The sequence below is a fragment of the Oryctolagus cuniculus genome, chromosome 4, assembly GCF_051225735.1.
Source record: "Oryctolagus cuniculus isolate XC-2025 breed Fujian yellow rabbit chromosome 4, ASM5122573v1, whole genome shotgun sequence".
NCBI classification, from domain to species: domain Eukaryota; kingdom Metazoa; phylum Chordata; class Mammalia; order Lagomorpha; family Leporidae; genus Oryctolagus; species Oryctolagus cuniculus.
The window spans coordinates 63322699-63344314 of NC_142870.1; the positions used below are offsets into that span (position 1 = coordinate 63322699).

Consider the following 21616-nt stretch of genomic DNA (forward strand, 5'->3'; position numbering starts at 1 on the left):
TTACCATCTTATATAACTTCAGGAAACTTATGAATAAAGAGATATAATGTTTATATCTCACATTAATTCTCTATTATTTTTTGTAATTTCATTTTTCAAAGGAACATATTTCACTTCTCATGGGAATAAAAATTTTTCGGTAAGCAGATAAAAATATTTTTGATTAACTTCCTAAAGCTAGCTGGTCCAAGTGATAAATACTTTGAGTTTGAATGAGAAAGAGAAGTATGTTTTAACAGTGTGATAGGATCTAAGTTGACCAGATGTATGGGATACAGAAAGAAGACATGGTAAATGTTTACAGTGAGGAAAAGAGCATAAACAAAATATTGAAATATGTATGGATATAGCTTGTGAAGATCAGAATAAGGAGAGACCCAGGACTTAGAAAGGTGAATACTAGGGAGTAAGAGTCAAGTACATTGTGAAAAGATTTAATTAAGGAATGTGAACTTTGTCCTCCAGGACAGAGAAGATGCAAAGAGGAGTTAAAAGCAAGATGCAAAGATCTCACTTATTCATCCAACAAATATTTATTTAATGTCTACTGTGTGTAATTTACTGTTCTAGCCCAGTGATAGTGACTGAAATAAAAATCCTCAGGAAGAGCATTCTAATTATATATTATAAAAAAATGAGTGGTAGATTTGTGGGTCACAGGATTAAAAGGTGCTGGGATAATAAGGGAAAGTGTCACTGGGGAGGCAGAATCTGTGCTGCACCTTTAACACTTAGGAATCAGGTAGACAGTGATAAGGTATTTTAGATGAGGCAAAGGAAAAGAGAATGACAGGATGGGCGCAGATATGCTCATGAGGTGTTTGAAAATCTATGGAGACCTGTTTAATTGGAATAAAGGATTTATTTTATGGATGAAAACAAAGTTGGTTGTGTAGAAACCTGTCTCTGCTAAGATTTTAAAAACCATTCCAAAATTTTGTTGTTTTATAATCTATAAATAGATCTGTAGGCATCAAAAGCTACTGAATTGAGAATTTCCAGATAAAAATTCACATTTTATAAGTGAGATAGAGGAGCAGGGTGAAAATAATTTTGGAAAAAGATGGGGGTGAGATTGAAGGATGAGAACCAAAGACCACTAAGGACATGACAGTTCCATAGATCAGAAAGGTGAAGAGGACCTGGCCTTGAAAGACAGCTGAAGAGAGAGATGGTATTTCAAGGAGCATGCATAGGTCTCAGTGACCACCAACATGTCCTAGATGAAAATAAATCATTCAGATATTCAAAGCACCAACACTGACTGCCAGGGGTTCATATCAAATGGTGATGAGTGTTGGCAGGGGTGGGAAAGCTGTTAGGTTTAAAGAACAGGGTTATAGAAGGCTGAAAAAATGTGCATATTCTGAATATCAATCTAATATACTGAATTATGTAACAAATACCTGCTATTAGTGTTGATTCAGGAAATATAACTTTCCATTTATAGAATGAGAGCTTTCAAATAGTACCTGAAAAAAGATTATTTTTCATCAGATTTCCCTTAGTCATTTCTGTGAGAGACACCTTTTATGACAGAAAATTTAGTTTAGCAGGCCTTCAAAAATAATACAGGTGATAGATTATGAAAATAAAGCCACGACATCAGCAAGATTTCTCAATTTTCACTGAGATGCAAGCTTCTTGATGACTTAATATCCTTTTTTTGTAAGCTTCTTAAAAAAATACTCAGCAATCTGAGGACTTATTTGTATTAAGGGATAAAGACTTTTTGTTTTATTACCTGGTGGCAAATAGAAATGCTGGTAACTAATTTAGTTTCTAGGACTGTTAAAAATTTTACAAAATGGGAGAAGCATTAAGTTCATACCATATGCCAGCACTATTTCAGGTGCTGACCACAAAGTAGTTTGTATTAATCTCAAAACAATCTTGAGAACTGCTTGTGTCTCCATGTTACAGACAAGAAAACAGAGATATACAGAGGTTCATTTAGTTCTGATAACACGGCGAGGGATACAATGTCAGAATTTTATGTAAGGCTGTTATTTCTGCCATAGAATCTATCTTAAAGGTCTACACTCAGATTTGGAAGGGATCTTGCAAAGTCCTTACTTCCTATTTCTTGCTAAGTCCTAAATGAAACCAAGATGTAAATAAAGATCTCTCTTATTTCAAACATATTGTCAAAAGCTGCATCAAAGACCCAGCACAAGTCTGCTGCTTGAATGTCCTCTGTGTAGGAAGGAGCAGCACATTTTTCTCTAGTCCAGATTTCCTATTCGCCTCCAGATGGAAAACTGATCAGGGAGATTCAGGTTAGTTACCAGAGAAATAAAAGCATTTACTTAGTCATGGTGTGTTCCACCACACTCAAACAGGTGGCACATTCATCATTTCACCTGTGAGTACCCACCATAGACTTCTCTCACAACAGACAGGAGGCCCTAACACTCAAATGTTGTTGCAAAGAAGAAAATGCATTTTCCTCAAGCAGAAATCAGAATGTTATATGACAGTTTTTCCTCTTTATTACTCAGAAAGGATATTTTGTCCATAAGGAAGTATAAATCATATATAAAAGGAAGAAAATCTAAAGTATTTAAGATACTAACAAAGCAAATCCATCTTCTTCTCCTTTGATAAAATATTGCAGACTTGTCAAAAGATACTGTAAAGCTGAAATGACGTTTTTATACTAAGCCCATATTTTTACTTGTTTTCAGCTTTTGCTTTCTAAGCTGAAAATTCTCTCATTCTTGGTACAATGACTTTTTATTTTTTTTTTTTGCTAAGAAATTAAAAACCAATTGTGTTTAAACCTTTTGACATACTTGGTTTTCTGCTGTGTAACTCAGGATTTGGTTTCTAAAACCTTAAATTTAGCATCTCAAGGAAGAACAGTATCTATGGCATGTTTGAAAAAAATGTTTTGAAATGAAGTGAGGGGCATTTAAAAATAGCATTCAGAGAGCACACAACTCCCTCTCCTCTGTTTTTTCACTGGGGGAGGAGAATGACACATCTGCATTATGTTGCCAGTAAACTGTTGCTGAGGTTCTGTTGAGATTCACAATGGAGAGGGGAGCTACAGAGACCACTCCTAATTACAGTGTAGCAACAATGCAGCGGTTTCCAACTGACAAACTCAACTTAGAAATGGGTATGACCAGCACACCTCACTACATTTTGCCACCACACCGTCCTTCCCAGCTCCCCCTTCTCATGGCACCGAACATTCTACTATGTCCCTAACCATCACAGACCCTGTCAAACTGCCACAGCTTCAATTGAGCCCCAGTGTCTCCCACCATGACTCTCTGGGTGGCTCTTGCTATACGTCAGACTTCAAGTACTCTCAGCAATCAGAAAGACAGAGAATGTGGAATTTTGCAGGCTAGTGTTGAAGCCTAATAATATCCCTTAATAATATTCTCCTTCCAAGAAAAGCTATCTTAGAATTCAAATAATTTACAAATAAAATTTGGAAGATAAAGCAATCTCTCACTACTTGCAGTTGGTTTCCTGATAAGTATTATGTTTGGCAAAATCAAATTTGGGATAAGGGAATTAGGGAGCAAAAGATTAAAAATTACCTTAATCTATATTTTAAAACTCACAATATTCTGACTAGCATCCACTTTCAAAGCAAATTGATTTCACCATAAGCATTCACATAGTTTTCAACATTCATGAAACAACCACTGTTGTATCATAGTCCACTCAGGCACTGGTTCAAGTCTCACCTGTTCCACTTTGGATCCGGCTCCCTGTTAATGTGCCTGGGAAGCAGCAGAAGATGGCCCAGGTCCTTGGGCCTCTGCACCCATGTGGGAGACTTGGAAGAAACTTTGGCTCCTGGCTTCAGCCTGGCCCAACCCCAGCTGTTGAGGCCATTTGGAGAGTGAACCAGTGGATGGAAGATCTCTCTCTCTCTCTCTCTTGTCTCTCCCTCCCTCTGTAACTCTGCCTTATAAATAAATAAATAAACATTTAAAAATAATAAAAAGTTTGTCTGATGGGCAGATAGTGTCTCTTTACAAATTCTTCAAATTAGTAGCTATAGGCTTCAAATACATTGTAGTGGGCAGCAAGATGGGTCATCAGGTCCCTCATTCAAGGAAGGCCTTGCCATCCTGCTGCAGAGAACTGAGTCAGTGGACAGTCTCTGCTGCCAGGTCCCTCGGTTCAGTCTCACCTGCAGAGACACCTCACCTGGGAGCATGTCCTTCCCAAAGCAGTCTAACTTTAGGGTCAGAGCCAGCACTTGCTCCAGAGCTCCTAACTAGGTTTGTAAAGTCTTTGTCAGGCCTTCTTCATGGCTGGACTTCTCCCTCTGCCCAATCCTGCTTTCTTACTTCTTTCTCTCTCTCTCATATGTGCCTATTTCTAAGAAATATGTTGCATTCCAAACTGTCTCAATGTCTGCTTCCAGAGAACATAACCTGTGATATGTCTTATTCATTTGCATTTTTACTTGCTTCATTTTACCACAAATCTCAGGAAAATGCTTTTTGATACCCTACTTCTGGAATGATTATGATATGTAACAGCATAATTTTCATACTCAATACAAGAATTATAAGTGGATTTCTCCTATATTATCCTACCTGGTACACAGAAGAGGAAGCAATTGTTGTTGGTAGGTTCTTTTTTCTATGAAGATTAAAATATACCCTGTCTATAAAATAACATACATTCAGACATGTTTTCACTTCATTTTACTGTTGACTGAACAGTCCACACACACCAGGCACAGGTGAAGAAAACAGTAAAAATTTTCCTTCTGCTCTTAAGAGAAATTTGCATTACAGTCGCTGAGACTGACAAATCAGTAATTAATATAAACTACCCTAGACTCTATGAAGAAAATTAAGGAGGTGAGAAGACAGAATGATTGGAGAAGCATCTACTGTTTTAAAACCACAGTAGGGAGGGACTGCTGTAACTCAAATATTGCCGGGCTTGCACTGTCACATATACATTTAGTAAATTAGTTTTCTCAACAGTATGTATCATCCTTGTGCTAGTAAAGAATTCATATGTTTGATTTTACTGAAATAATAATTCTTCTGCACTATGAATCCACCTGCTGCATGAAACATAAAATCTTAAATCTATGTCACTAACCTATATAGCAATTGTGTCATGGGGAAAGAGCAGCCCAAGACATCATAAGCTACAGTCAGCCACAGCTGTCTCAGGCAGATGGCTGTGGTGGGCAATATTATAAGCTTGCCAGATTTTTTAAAATATGAAAGGGTTTTCTGCCTCATTAGTACTTCATGGTTGACCATCCACAAACACCTGGTGTTCAGCTTTCTTCCTCTTCTGAAAACATAACTATACAGTCTAAGTTCTAAAGAATATTACTATACAGACTTTGTCCAAAGGATCTAATACTTAGATAATTTATAAAGGCATAGGTAGGAGAAAAGACCTCCTTCAGCTAGCTTGAGATGAAAACTTGAAATCAGGACCAATAGAGACTGGCATTTGTGGTAGAGGCAAATTACATTACTTTGCTCCTTCCCAGTGCCCAACTCCTTTGTCCATAGGAAATCCTACATGACCTTCACAGTTCTCTATTTAACAGGGGTGGGGAAATTTCAGTGTGCTGGCCACATAAGGTCCATGAAATTATTTGGTCTACCCCTGCCAAGGCAACTGCAAGCAAGAGTCAGGATTCAATAAGTCTATAACAGGCAAATTTTTAAGTTGATAATTTAGTAGGGACCAAGAGTGATGTGATAAATATCCAAATGGCCCTTGGCAGAAAAAGGTCCCAACCTTTGCCACCATTGATAATATGAATAACACAAATGATAATTTATTTGTGATACTGTGTATACATCTCTAATTTTGTTTTTCTTCTGACACCGAAGGAATACTTTTGTCATCATCATCTTCAACACGTGCATTACATGACCACTAACCACAATGTACTTGCTCAGAGTAGGAGTAAGTCAAACCTACTTGTTTGAACTCTTGTTATGAGATTAAGGTTAAAAAAAAATCAGTAGACTTGGAATTTGGAGAGATAGATTAAATTCAGGTATTTTAATTTATTAGCTTTTTAAAAGATTAAAATGTCCCAAGATTTTATATTTTAGTGTTTATATTTGCTTAATGGAGAAAACATTTACCCAAATACCTTACAAGGTCAGTAAAAAGATGTGTTTTAAAGTACTTTGAAAACTATAAAATGATCTACAAATGTAGGATGTACTTCCAACTAGAATTTATTTGGATTTAAATGTTATTATTCTGATACAGCTTTCAGTTGATCAGTAAAAAAGGTCCTTGATTCATTTAAGAAATATTATGTATTTTCTACTTTATACTACAGGGAAAATAAAAAAGGATAGTTATCACTGTTATCACAAGGAGCTTACAAGTCAGATTTGACAGGGGGATTGTGGAGCAAAGATGCAGTTCTGATTTCTGCCCATACTCACTGAGCACTTTCTATGTGACAAATATTGTTATATGGTTTTACCTGAAGTAACACTTTTAATCTTTAAAATTCCTCTGAAAAAGCTAATTTTCTTATCTCATTTTATAGATGAAGAAGATGAGGCACAAAAAGTCTGGAAATGTGCCCAAGGTCAGAGTCCTAGTATGTATTAAAATTAGAAAAGAAACCACAATATATGTAAAGTTAGGCAGAGTAATACACATACATCATTAATTTTAACTAGAGAATTAAGAATTCTAAAGAAGAAGAGATCACTCTGAGGAGAGGGATATCAAGAAGTCTTGATGATATGAAACTAAAACTGATTCAAACTTATTTTGAGGATTCTGACAAGAAAAATCAAGTAAATGACAAAAAATAAACTACATATATATTTTTGAGAAAGCAACAGGTATATACTTTATTCAAATATACATAAGAAAAAGTACAAAAATCCCACACATACATTTGAAATATCTCATTGACAGTACACTGTTTTATAGACTAAATTTGTTTTGTATTAAAAAAAAGTGAAAAAACATAAAGCAATGTCTGATTACTTTTCCATATATCAGTTTTAATATAATCCATTTATTATAAATAATTATTAAAGTATTTTCTTATAATCAAGGTCATTCTATGCTGGTCTATTGTGATGGAAAATAATTTGAAATAGAATAATTTATGTCTTTCCATAATAAAAATGCTCGCAGGCAAATTAATTACTTTTAGTTTGCATGTGAGTTGATTTTCCATGATAATAGAAAGGAGGATACCTCATTTTCCCCTCTTGATTTTTATATTTGATACCACTATGATGTCTTATATATAGGAAAACTATTTTGAGAGCTACATTCAAATGGCATAGAAAATAACGGTTAACAATGATTTATACTCATTTCAATTTCCAGCAGAACATGTGTACTGATTGCTTGTTAGTCTCATGTATAGCCAATGAAACTTACCAAACGATAGGTCTGGGCCTTCAAAACATTGAGATCAATAAAGTTTTCTTCATTATCTGTCTCCTCTTCCTTAGGAAAATAAGAAAATTTTGAAATGATTATGAAAATTATAATTTAAAAATAATTTCCAGCTTTCACATACATAACACTAAGCTATACAACTTATTATAAAGATTCATGCAGAAAAGGGTATTTGAAAGACCAATGAACACATACATAACGTAGGGCAAATATTATTAAAATTTACAAAAACAAATGAACTGTTGATAGTACCATTTTTTAAAATTTTTTTATTTTTTAAGATGGAGTTACAGAGAGAGGTAGAGGCACAGAGAGAGGTCTTCCATCCAGTGGTTCACTCCCCAAATGGCCACAACAGCTGGAGCTGAGCCAATCTGAAGCCAGGAGCCAGGAGCTTCTTCCGGTCTCCCACTTGGGTACAGGGGCCCAAGGACTTGGGCCATCTTCTGCTTTCCCAGGCCATAGCAGAGAGCTGCATCGGAAGAGGAGTCGTCAGGACTAGAACTGGCGACCATATGGGATGCCGGCGCCTTAGGCCAGGGCTTTAACCCACTGTGCCACAGCGCTGGCCCCTGATAGTGCCATTTAAAGAAGACTTTGGTTTTTATAGTCAATAAAGAAAGCTATAAAAGGGAGGGGGAAAGGAACCATTGCTATGAAATCATGTGAAAAGGAGAGGATGGTATTGTGGCACAGAGGGTAAAGTTGCTCTATGAGATTGACATCCATTATGGGTGCTGGTTCATGTCCTGGCTGGTCCACTTCTGATCCAGTTCCCTGCTAATGGCTTGGGAAAAGCAACAGAAGGTATCTCAAGTGTTTGGATCCCTGGTGTTTGGACCCGTGACTCCAGCGTGGGAGACCTGGATGAAGTTCCTGGCTTCAGACTGGCGCTCTCTCTCTCTCTTTTCCTCCCTCCCCCCCCCACTCTCTGCACCTCTTTGAAAATACACACCCACAGGATCTTAAAAAAAAAAAAAAAAAGAGCAAAAAACAGTCCCAAGTAGCATATCTGAAATAGACAGTGGAAGGAGTTAACAGAAATTCAGAAATTCTGAGCAACATGATGGAAATGGACCAATACAAGAGCCATGCACAGGAAATTCCCATTTGCTTCAAGAACCAATCACAGTGATGTATATTTTTGACTTTTCATCTGCTCAAGTTTGGGAAGGTAATTGCTACCGCTTGGCCCATGATCACTAAATTTATTTAAAAGTACAATTTAGGTGGGTTCCATGCTGGTTCAAATCTGTACACCATTTGGTTGTATGGGGATGGGTTGGAAATGACCCTCTGAGAGGCAATCCCTTCTCCAATATATACTAAGCCTAAGCAGCTTCTATGAGCATGCAGGATAGAACATGAGCTCCCTATTTTCTTTTTCTTCAAATGTCTTTATAGATTACAAGTAATTGTCGCTCCCCGTCTTCGTGGAGGAACGACACAGGACCCTGCGCTGTTCTTTTGTCTGCTCGGCCCTTCCCGGGTTTGCTGCTGGTTCTTCCCGGGTTGGCTACCGACCCTTCCACCTCCGTGGAAGGGCGGTTCCCCCTGCCACTTTCCCCACTTCCGCAGGGGAGCGGCACACCGCCGGCCAGCTCTCTCGGGGGCTGCACAGGTGTTCCTTCAGATAGATGTTCCTGGTGCATGTTGTCTCTCTCCTCCTTTATAGTCCTTTTCCACCAATCCCAACTCTGCTACCCACACGCCGAGTACACTGCTCTCCTCCAATCAGGAGCAGGTCCTACAGTTTATTGGTTGAACTGGAGGCAGCTGTGTAGAAGCTGTTTCTCCCTTCTCAGCGCCATATTGTGGGAGAGCAGATGCATAGAATAAGTCTTAATTCCAGTAACTTAGTCTAGTCCGAGTTGCTCCCCACAGTAATAAAGTAGAAAAATCTAATTTAACAAGATTATCTCAACTGTAAGGATATGGTAATAAAGCCAATAGAGCTTGGTTGTCAAGCTATATGGTCAAATAAACTAACAACCAAACCAACCAACAAATGAGTATCAATTGGTGAACACTTCCAAGTGTAGAATTATAAAAAGCTGCAAAGGTAGATTTCAAAGAATCCTTATCTTCAAGACAGACATGTAAAACAGTGGTTCTGGGACCTGTGGTGTAAGCATCATCTAGCAACTTGTGAGAATGGGAATTCTAAGGCTCTATCCTAGATATGCTCATTAAGGGAAGACATGAAAACTACCACAAGCCTTGGAGGACTGGAAAGACTTTTAGAAAAATATGAAACAACATGAATGCAGATTCAATACATTCAAGCAACATTTACTCTTCTGGAGGAGGAGGTAGTAGGGCACAGAAGCACAGACAAAATTAATGTGTTTACAACATGGATCTGAAGCATAGATGCACACTTCTGAAAAGTGGCTTACTCTGGTCTGCATTTTCACTAATGATGGTCCATTAAACAACCAGAGTAAATTATTAAAGTGCCAATGAATCAATGCCCATGGGAGACAAGACAACCTCATGAAGCTTTCATGATAACCTAACCAGTACTATTTACATAGGCAATCAATACATACTTGTTGAATGACACTGGATTGGACATTATCAGTAAGAACATTTAATAACAGATACTAGATTGAATCAGCATCAAATATATGGTGTTGTTTTCCTATAACCAGGGTTCACAGGTTCAGGAATTAAGGGGTGGAAATGAGTGGCACTGATCTTCATTATCCCTAGTCCTCCACTGGCAAAGTTTTTATTTCTTGTTCTGATGTTATGCTCTGCAGGCCTAGAGGTCTTAGTTCCCAACAGAAAGATACTTCCACCAGGAGATAACAATGGCCCTACTGAACTGAAAGTTGGTTTTAAGACTGTTCCCAGGTTACTCTGGGCAACTCAACACCTTTCACCTCTGAATCAGAAGGCAAAGATGACTTACTGTGCTGGCTGGTGTGACTGATTTTCACTAGCAGGGGGTAAACTGGACTACTAGCACACAATTAGGTAAGGAAGAGTGTATTTGTAGTACAGGAGATCTTTATGGTGTCTTCATATTACCAGGCCCTTTAATTAAGGTCACTGGAAAACTATAACACTTACCTCAAGGCAGCATCACTATTGGCTCAGACATTCCGGAGTGAATGTCTGTCACTCAACAGTTATCTGAGGTGTTTGATGAAGGTGAATGAGTAGTGAAAGGATGTTATAAACACCAGCTATAAGCATATGACTGGTTATAGAAATGACAAGTCTAATCATCATATGTACTTCCTCTATTTTGTTAGGTATGTATCTGTAAGCAAATATTTTCATTTTCTTTCTTCCCTATTTCCTTATCAAATACCATAAAATATACTGACTTTTTACCACAGCATTTCAGTACTGTCATTTTTACATCTTAGTATTTCAGTTACATGATATCAAGGAGAGAATATGAATAATTCCTCCTCCTAAGGGATTAGTGCATTATCTGTGGTATGCAGGACAGAATGGCATGTTACGATGTTAGGCAGAATTATAATCTTCCGATTGCCTTTACTTGGAGGTTAAGTATGATTCAAAGGAGATGTATTTGAGTGCCAAGTTGACAAGTAGACATATTATAGTTAATTTTATGCGTCAATTTGAGCCACGGGTATCCATAAACATTATTTAGGGTATGTCTTTGAGAGTATTTCTGGATGAAATACATATCTGATTGGAGATTGAGTAAAGCGGATTGCCCACCCTAATATGGACAGGCCTCATTCAGTCCGTTAAAGGCCTGAATAAAACAAAAATACGGAGTAAGAAAGAATTTTTTAAAATTTATTTTTGCCTGTTTTTGAAGTAGGACATTGGTCTTCTCTAGCTTCAGGCTTAGACTGAAATTTACATCATAGGCTCAGGTTTCCCAGTACTCAGGCCTTCACACTCAAACTAGAACTATACCATTTGCTCTCCTGGGTCTCAACCTTGCTAACTGTAGACCTTGGGGACTTTTCATCCTCGGTAATGGCGTTAGCCAATTCCCAGTAAGTGTTTTCCTAAATAAATATAAGTGTGTCCGTATATCTTCTATTAGTTCTGTGTTTCTGGAGAACTCAGACTAATATACAAAAATGGATTTATATTACTAAATAATAAGAGCATTCAAAATGAGTTAAAATATTAACAGGCTTACAGAAAATAGTTTAAAATGAAACAGGACTCTAATATCAGTAATTCTGAAGGAATTCAACAATTTCCTACCATTTCTCTATCAAACAGCCACCTTCTTAATTCTCTTACTGCTATTGACTATGAGTATGATTGCATATAGCAAATGAGAAGATTCTGTGTTATGACCAACACCTTTTTTAAAAACCATGATCAATGTGTCCTAGCTTGATTAGGCCAGTCTAAAACTAAAAGTTTTTAGTTTCTAAGTAATTATAGGAGAACTTTGTTAGAAATTATCATAACCATCCTACAAATTTTGGCAACAGAATTGAATAGTTTTCAAACACCAAAAGGATTTTTGGCACTGGATCAGTTCTCCTAAGCAAGAAGAATGGGAAAAGACAGAGTCCCTTAGAATATGATGACAATAAGGAAGAAAGGAAAGGAAAAAAAAAATCCAGACATGACACAGGGAACAATTAGCCTCAGGAACCATCCCTTTGAGGAAGACTTTCAGTTTATAATAAAAGATCTTTACCCCATGGATGTCAAGAACTGTATAAAAAGGCTGTTTTCTAGTTTGTTCCTCTGAATTTACACAGCTAATAGTGGTGCTTTAAAGCATTCCTAGAAAACATAGCTGTAATTTCTAAAAAAAAAAAAAAACAAAAAACACATAATGTGTTCAGAGATGGGTGTTATAGCCAAATATTTCATGAACATCTACTATACACTAGACCCTGCACAATACACTAGAAATACAAAAATGAGCATAATAAGGCCCTGAGTTTTTTTTTTCTGACTAGATTTTCTCTTCTCACTGACTAGAAGTTTTGAGTTACACTTGCAAGTTTTTAAACTTACATATTCATGTACTAGAAACAGGTATCCTTCACCATGCTAAACTTCTTCCTGATTTTATAAACTATTAATAACTAATAAATAGTTATTATGAAGACAAGGCAGGGGAAATGCCTAGGTAGAATTAATGAGGTGAACAATTGGAAATATATGAGGATTTAATTTGAGCTTCAATGGCAAGATCTATTACACTTATTCTAACCTTATTAAAACACCCAAAACAATCCAGACTCCATCTAACTTTCCAGTTAATCTTAAGCCCACTCCCTGCCCTATTCAGAAACTTTTGTCACAATGGTTTTCTCACAGTTTCGTGACCATGCTAAGCTCCTTTCTGCCTCAGAGCTTTGGCACAGGCTGTAAATAACAGTGTCTTGTCCACTTCCTGCTATGTATCAGGTACTCAATAAATAGAAACAGAATGACAGATGCCTTTATGTATTGATATTTTGAATTTATCACCTTAAAAATGCATCTCTTAAAGTGATTAGTTCTGCACACATTTTTCCTTCTGTAAATAGTAATAATATATGTAATATGACTTAAAATGTTTATATATAGTGCTGACAAAATACAAGTCAAAATTTTAAAAATAAAAAGCATTGGAAAGAATTATTTGTAATCCTATTAATATATAACCAACACTAACACTTTGATATTTTATTCTCTTTTCACATATTTCTCACAGTTGAAGTTATGATGACAAAGCGTTTCCTCAGTTAATTTTACAACAAAGTATATGAAGTTATTTCAAAAAGTTTGTGGGAATTGGAATTAAAGGAAGGTTAATTTGGTGTAAGAAAATCTTGAAATTTTAGAATCCAAGCAAAAAGGACATGGAAAATATCTATTACAATAAACCTGATTTTGAGTTCTACTTTCCCATGAAACACCTCTGTAAGTTATCCTTCCCATATCAGTAATGTTTGTTTGCAAATAATTTTTAATGGCTACATAGTATTCTACCCCAATACAATTTAACATATTTAAGGAGTTTTTCTTTTTGGCATTGACTAGTGAAAAATTCAGTCATTAACACCTTTGTAGCATATACTAACTTAAATTACTTTAAGCTAAAATATAAAATATGCTTTGGATTTTTAAAATACTGAGGACAAATACTGAAATTACCGAGACTAGACTAAACTACTGGAACTGCTAAGACTAATTCTATGCATCTGATCTCCCACCACATGGCGCTGAGAGGGAGTAAACAACTTCCATACAGCTGCCTCACCAATTCAACTAACAAGCTGCAGGAGCTGATCCTGCCCCTGATTGGAGGAGAGCAGCGTGCTCAGCGCGTGGGGAGAGAACGCCAGCAGAGTTGGGATTGGTGGAAGATGACTATAAAGGAGGAGAGAGCCAACATGCAGAGGGAACATCTGAGGAACCCCTGAGAGAGCCTGCCGGCGGAGTGCTGCCCACTCCGCGGAGGCGGGGGGTGGGGGGGGGGGGGGTGGGTGGGTGGGGGGTGGGGGGCGGGGTGGTGGCAGCAAACCCAGGAAGGGCCGGGGAAAGAGAACAGCGCAGGGTCCGGTGTCGTTCCTCCGCGAGTGGGGGACCGACACTACAGAGTAGTAATCGCACTAATTGGAGAAACAAATTAAATTCTTAGAATCAATGGTATTCTTATGAAGCACAATGTATTAACACTAAATTCTATTGTTTGGTTCTAAAGTCTCTATTATTCATGTCCTACTTAATGATCATATAAAATTTACTCATATAATTTGTGGAATATATTTCCTTTTACAGTTTAAGAATCTGCTGAAATTCATTAGAGAATATGAACATTAACTTAACTGAAGAGATGAACAATAGATACTTGGCACTGTATTTAAAAACTTTTCTTTTCTAGAAACAATGAAATAAAACATGTTCCAGCGGCTGGTATTGTGGTGTAGCAGGTTAAGCCACTGCCTCGGATGCAGGCATCCCATATGGGCTCTGGTTCGAGTCTGGGCTGCTCCATTTCCCATCCAGCTCCCTGCTAGTGTGCCTGGGAGAGCAGCAGCAGATGGCCCAAGTAATTGGGCCCCTGCACCCACATGGGAGACTGATGAAGCTCCTGTCTTCAGCCTGGCCAAACTCTAACCATTGCAGCCATTTGGAGAGGGAATCAGAGGATGGAAAAATCTCTATTTCTCTGTGTGTGTGTGTGTGTGTGTGTGCATGTGTGCCTTCTCTCTGTAGCCCTTTCAAATAAATAAATTTTGTTAAAACAATACATCCCAAAATAAAATGGAAGCCTGGAATAATTAAGAGAAGGGAAGGGAATCTAAATGTGAAAATGAACAGGAAGTTCAGCAATGCACATACCACAAATTCTTCATCCACTTTATTTAATGTTAATTCTGCATCATCTTCTGGAACAGTTTCTTCTTCTAATTCTTCCACTGGGTATGCTGGCCTAAGATAATAAGACTTAATATGAGATGATAGTTAAAAAAATTTAGTAATGTGAATATTTAGGATCCCCTCTGTTTCAGATCTTGTTCATTTTTGCCCCCTTCCAAAATGACAGTTACACGTTTCATGTATTTTTCCTGAATGTTTCTATGTAAAAAAGTGAAAATGTTTCTCTCCAAATTTAAGAAATAAATTTACAAAAATGAGATATTATCTACATTATGTATATTGTTATCCAACTTACTTTCCTCACCAATATACTACCTTTCAGTAAATATAATTTTGTTTTTCACATATTTGTACTATATATATTCCAAATTGGCAATTTATGTTCATTGAGAATGTTTCTAGTATTTTGTTAGACAACATTGCAAAGATTATCCTTGTTTACTTATCATTATATATCTTATTTAGAATAAATCTGTTCAAGCGCAATAGCTGCATCAACAACTTTGTACATGCTACTGGTTTGCAAATTACTGTGAAAATTAGTTTCCAAAATGTTACCCTAGTTTACACTCCTGAAAATAATGAAGAACACTGACTCTTATTTCAGATATTTATCAAAATGTTTTATAAACTTTGCCAATCAAATAAGTAAAAAAAAAAAAATCCCATTCTGATTTTACTTACATTTCTTTGGTATGAGAGTGGTTGGACGTATTTTCATATGATAAATAGTCCTTTGAGTTTCTTTTTCAGTGAAATGCCCACTTATACCCTCTGCCCTTGGCTTTCTGCATATTAATAAAATTAATGCTTTGTCTAATTTTTTTTTAAACTTTATTTATTTATTTTTGACAGGCAGAGTGGATAGTGAGAGAGAGAGACAGAGAGAAAGGTCTTCCTTTTGCCTTTGGTTCACCCTCCAATGGCCGCCACGGCTGGCGTGCTGCGGCTGGCGCACCGCGCTGATCCAAAGGCAGGAGCCAGGTGCTTCTCCTGGTCTCCCCTGGGGTGCAGGGCCCAAGCACTTGGGCCATCCTCCACTGACTTCCCGGGCCACAGCAGAGAGCTGGCCTGGAAGAGGGGCAACCGGGACAGAATCCGGCGCCCCAACTGGGACTAGAACCCAGTGTGCTGGCGCCGCAAGGCGGAGGATTAGCCTATTGAGCCGCGGCGCCGGCCCTTGTCTAATCTTTTTAAAAAATATTCTCCCTAGTTTATTACTTTTCATCGTACCTATTCAAGACTTTTACACAGTTCTTATTATATAGACTTGACAATCTTCTCTTGCATAGATCATAACTTTAACCCTCATATGGCTACCTACCCTCTGGTCTTCTAGTATTTCCATAGTGTTATTTTTTTCATTTACATATTTGATCTCAAGTTTATTTTGATATAGATAATAGAAAGGGCTGCAGTTTTAGTTTTATTTCCAAAATCTAATCAATAATCCCAACAGTTAGTACTGAAAAATCATTTCTCCATCAAGATTTATTACTTGTACTTCCCATTTTAATATGGGTGTTTTTAATAACACCCAAATATATTTGGGTTTACTTGTAGAAACTTACTTTAGAAAGTAAGAAACTTACTTTAGAAAGACATTCCTCAGGTTAATAAGATACAAAATTCTACATTTAATATAAAAGAAGAAAAGTACTGTGAACCAAATCAATATTATTAAAGGATAAACTTCTTAGTTTTTATTAATTAGAATTAAATAATATCTCAAAAGCAACATTCTTCTCAGATTTGTTCTGGCATATTTAAATACATAAAATTAATCATCTATAAATATGTAACTTTTTTTTTTTTTTTTTTTTGACAGGCAGAGTGGACAGTGAGAGAGAGAGACAGAGAGAAAGGTCTTCCTTTGCCGTTGGTTCACCCTCCAATGGCTGCCGCGGCCGGCGCACCGCGCTGAAGCGATGGCAGGAGCCAGGTGCTTCTCCTGATCTCCCATGCGGGTGCAGGGCCCAAGCACTTGGGCCATCCTCCACTGCACTCCTGGGCCATAGCAGAGAGCTGGCCTGGAAGAGGGGCAACCAGGACAGAATCCGGCGCCCCGACCGGGACTAGAACCTGGTGTGCCGGCGCCGCAAGGCGGAGGATTAGCCTAGTGAGCCACGACGCCGGCCTAAATATGTAACTTCTATGTAGTTCATGGATTACACAGCTGATACATTCTCTAATGTTTACTGCTTTTCAGCTTTCTCCCACTTTATCTTGTCCATGTATACAGAGTCCTTATAAATTACTCAAGTCACAATATATGAGTCAGGGATAAGTTTTGTCCCAACACAAAAGAAGCACCAAATCAAATAGTGGTTGAGATACTAATAGCTTTTTGTGAACTTAGAATAGATTCAGTGGTATAATTTTTAAAAATGCCAAATAGAATACCACATCTCACTTTTTTTTTTTTTTTTGAAATCTAGTAAAGAAGTCCTACGGATCAAGTAGTCACTCTTTAAATTGCATTCAGTGGTACTGTTTTGGGCTGAAAACATGAAAGCTGCCATGTCAGTCATTTTGTCAGATGTTCAATCTGATGAACTAAGTCTAGGAGGCTATATTAATTTTAACTTTTTCCTTAAATCTGTGGCTATCAGTTGACTCCACATATATACTATACTTGTGTATGTAAATACACATGTGAAGATTTTTAAAAAGTTTTTCTAAACTAACAAAGGCAATATGGTCACAAACTTTTAACAGTAATTATATAAAAGAGAATAATATCTAACATTACTTAAGAACTGGTTTCAAAGATACTAGACATTCCAATTTTATGTGTACTGATTTTTCCTAATCCTCCATAGCATTTTCAGTTTAGACTAGTCAAGAAGAAAAAAATTTTAACAGTTCAGTTAAATAACTCCGTACCCACAGAAGAAAATGTTATACACATAAAGTTACTATTAGCAGGACTGGTAAAGTTTACCTTTTCCAGGTGAAACCAATATATTTTAATGCTGCCTCAGCTAAACAATCAAGGACATAGCATACATGCTCTCCATAACCTGACTTTAATTTTGAAGGAGGAAAATCTGCAGCTCTTCCCTGAAAAACAAGATAAACAGGGTTTTAACTGTTGGTTTTATTCTAAGTGTCAGAAGATTTTTAAGCACAGAATTGCTGAACAGATACATAATGTTCTGTTTTTCAAATTATTTAAAATAATAGTTTAAAATAACTTTAATTACAGTTCCTTAGAAACCCACCTCATCTTTTTAATCCAGTTTTGTGTTAAAAAACTAAAGACAAAAAACATTTTATTGGTTAAAGTACCAAATTAAGAAGCAATAACTTCATAGTGGCAGAAGAAATCATTGATATTGTTGGGGTAAAAAATTCAGTCAAAGTTCAGAAACAACTACATGCAGGACAAGTGATTCACCTTCAAAAATTAATAACGTGTGCCAGAAATGTCTTACTGCCTGTCCCTAGGGAAAGTCAGAAGAGAAAAGCACAACTGTTATGCTCTATTCAAAGTTCCCTTTCAAAATATAAAGTGTTTCAATTTTATCATTTTCAGATCAAAGTTTTAGAGGGAGAATGAAGGCTCATAATAAATTTACCTGTGAGACACAGTATCAGGATTAAGAAAAATACTATTACTTTGGACTATAATGAGTATACACTGGACACTTTCAGAAGGGGCAGTGATAAAGTTTTGTATGAAAATAAATTCATAGGTACATGTTCATAAAGTAGTCATCTAAAAGGCTAGCATTTATTCCTGAATTACTGATATTAAAATGTTTGATGAAGAACATGCAGAAAGAAGAGTAGTTTACACTTACCAATGACCGAAGTTCAGCTAATATGTTAGATATTGTTGCGTTAGGGTCATCATATTCTTGAGGCTGCTCAAAGGGATGTCCTGCTTTGTTAAGCAACCAAGCAGCAAGAGTGCAAAACATATAGAACTGTTCACCAGGGTTTGTAGGCAGTGCAAAATAATGTCTGTTTCAAAACAAGGAGGCATGGAAGAATGTGAAATAATGTAAATAAGTCTATAATAACTTGTGGAGCCAAGTTCAAAATTGCCCAAAAAAAGCTTCTCCTCCTTGTCCTGACCCCCAATAATGGTCTTCAACTCCAGACACTAATAATTCACTCTTTGACTTTTCCAGTAACTCGCAGCACTCATGTTAGTTTTTAATCAGCAGGATTAGGGCAACTGTAACTGTACACAAAATATGAGATCAAAGACCTCACACCCAGGAAATACAGTGCATGCTAGAAAACAAAACACGTGGAACTTTTGCCAAAACATATGTCAAGAATAATTAGTGCCTTCTGAAAATGGTAATTTGAAATAAAATACCTTCAGGGTTTAACAAAAATCTTTAAGAATTATTCACTCTACATTTTTAGGGTTTCTAAGCCATCAGCAATGTTAAACGGCTGTTTCCATCTTGTACGCGAATTCGGATCACCTGAGGAACTCTTAAAACTATTGCTACTCAGCTAAACATTACTCCTTTGCTCCTCAGTAGATGAAATCTGAACTTCTGGGAATGAAGACATAGGATGGGTACATTTCAAAAGCTTTTGGATGTTTCTAAGGTACAGCCAGGATTAAGAATGTCTCAGTGTCACAACCGCAGTCTAACTTTTATTAAATCCCTTAGTCTACAAAAAACAGTCCTCTGAAGATGAGTGTAATTTACACCTAAAGATAGGACTAAAATGTGCTAGCAGCAACATGCAAGCCAATTTGATCCCAGAGTTTTTATTTGCTTTTTTATGTGTAGCTAACACTACCACGTTTATAGTGTATTTATAACTAACAAAACCACTGCAATAAGCACCAGTGTTCTACCTCTTCATGTTCTCCAAATAAGCTAAAAGAAAAGGGAGAATTTAAAAAGGCCTTGAAATCCTTCCAGGTATGCGCTCAAAACCTCTCAAACCACCCACGCACCAACAACTTGTCTTTTTCTTATTGACTGATAATTCCTCAAAGACAGAGGAATGGATACTGATAAATCCTGTAGGCTATTGGTCAGGGGTTCTCAAAAATTACCGTGCCCCAGAATCACCTGCAAGGCTGTTTAAAACACATGCTGCTAGAAACCACACCTAGAGTTTCTGAAAAGGTAGACCTAGGAAAGGACCTGAGGAAATTCATTTCCAGTAAGTTCCTAGGCAATGCTGATGCTGCTGATCACACTTTGACAAACATGAGACTAGGGCATTTCCACAACAATCCTTGATTCCAAGTATCCTGCTGAATCTCCAAGGAAACAGCACAGAGATAATGTTAATAGAACTTCAAAGCCAGTTTCCTTCAGTTGACAAAGACATATGGAAAAAAAATGCATTTTTATTACTACAGAATCTTAGCTGTCTGAATTATCCTGATCCATTCATTTACAACCCCAAGCCCATCCATCACAGATCGAGCAACACTTTTTCTCTAACTTTTCTCCTAGTATACAATAACTTAGCAAAATGGATAACATATAATAAAGCCTACATATCTTGCAATTCCAGTTACTAGAACACAGCAGAGGAATGAGATTAAAATTGTCAAGGGATATTATCTGGGGTAAACGGCTGACGTTAAGTGAAATACCAAAGCTTCTTCATCCTACTCGCCTCTTAGAGAATAAAGCAGAAAAATCTAAGCGGTAAGAGAAAAAGCTCTGAAATCTATCTGGCTGTCACTAAGCTGCAGCGATTAGACGAGAAAGTGCTAGCTGTCCGTTACCCTCGCCACTGATGGTCCTGCCATCAGGTGACCACGGACTTTTCCCCACCAGAACAAGTGCAGAGGTGTTTGGGGTTCTGTGCTAAGAGGGCAATTCCGACAGCTGTTGATTCATTTGTCTGCCACGACTCAGTTTCTGAACAGCCTGCTGTTGCTATCCAAGCCATCGCAGTCGAGCCCACAAGTTTATGAACTGCATGCAAAGTGCTACTCAGCGAGGCGGCCAGTTGTAGGGAAGGGTTTCCCAAAGAAAACAAACTAGGAACAGCACTAGATGATGGCAGCGGTTCTCTCTGCAGATGAGATGGCGGGTGATTTAGTATTTTTCTACTTTTGACTTTTCAACAAAGAGTGTTTACCTCTCCTTTATAACCAGAAAAGGCAAAGTTTGTGTTTTGCGGAGATGCGAATTTTAAAGGACGCGCATGTTGTCTTCCAGCCCCTTCTGCTGCTCCAGAACTTGTTTACTCTCTCTACAAATATACCTCGTCTCAGCTCCGTGAGCTCCACGGCCCTCGGTCGCCCAATTTCGGGTGCACAGCCCTTTCCCGGCTGCGAAGATGGGAGCAAGGGCTCGCTAACCTTCGCTCGGCGCAGGACCCAACACAGGCCCCCAGGGCCCAGCCGGCACCAGAACACCCACCTGGACGGGGGCTTCAGGTTGTTCTTCCGGAGGAACTCCTCCTCGTAGCGGAGCAGCTTCAGCTTCTCCACCAAGTCCTCCATCACCAGGAACATGTGGTAGGCGGCGCCGGGGCCCCGCTCCACGACCACCTCCCCGGCTCCTTCGCCGCGAGACCGAGACCCCCCATCCTCTAAACCCGACGGCGTAACCACTGCCGCGGCAGCAGCCATCGCGGAAGAAACCGTAGGAGCCCGCCTTGGGCTCTGCCTCGCAGACCTCCGCGGCCTGCGCCGCCTGCGCCGCCTGCGCCGCCTTAGCCAGGACGGTCGCGATCCGTTACCAGGCGACCGCCGGGCAACCCATCACCAAGGAAACTAGACCCCGCCTCCTTTCCGCCGCCATGTCTTTTCTACATTCTCTCCAACCAGGGTAGACTTCCTGGGAAACGTCACTGTGACCCGCCCCCTTTCCCGCCTCTGCGGGCTAGGAGCTGGGAAGCCGCCCCGCCCCTCTTGGGGGCGTGG

The 21616-nt window shown here is 38.2% G+C and overlaps 1 protein-coding gene across 7 annotated transcripts in view; it reads right to left on the reverse strand.

The window, feature by feature from the left end:
* The window catches only part of IFT57 (intraflagellar transport 57), a 63476-nt gene extending 41976 nt beyond the window's left edge, over positions 1 to 21500 (reverse strand). For 3 of the 7 annotated variants that reach the window (XM_089330718.1, XM_089330719.1, XM_089330720.1), the window contains exons 1-5: positions 21111 to 21482; positions 18552 to 18714; positions 17690 to 17808; positions 14707 to 14797; positions 7384 to 7452 (exon numbers count right to left, since the gene is read on the reverse strand). In XM_089330718.1, coding sequence (XP_089186844.1) covers positions 7384 to 7452; positions 14707 to 14797; positions 17690 to 17808; positions 18552 to 18714; positions 21111 to 21322 — 654 coding nt within the window. In that variant the 5' untranslated portion in view covers positions 21323 to 21482. Of the gene's footprint in view, positions 1 to 7383; positions 7453 to 14706; positions 14798 to 17689; positions 17809 to 18551; positions 18715 to 21110 lie in introns of all 7 variants that reach the window. The other 4 variants (XM_002716719.6, XM_089330715.1, XM_089330716.1 and 1 more) reach the window with 2 other exon arrangements.
* Between the last annotated feature and the right edge of the window lie 116 nt (positions 21501 to 21616).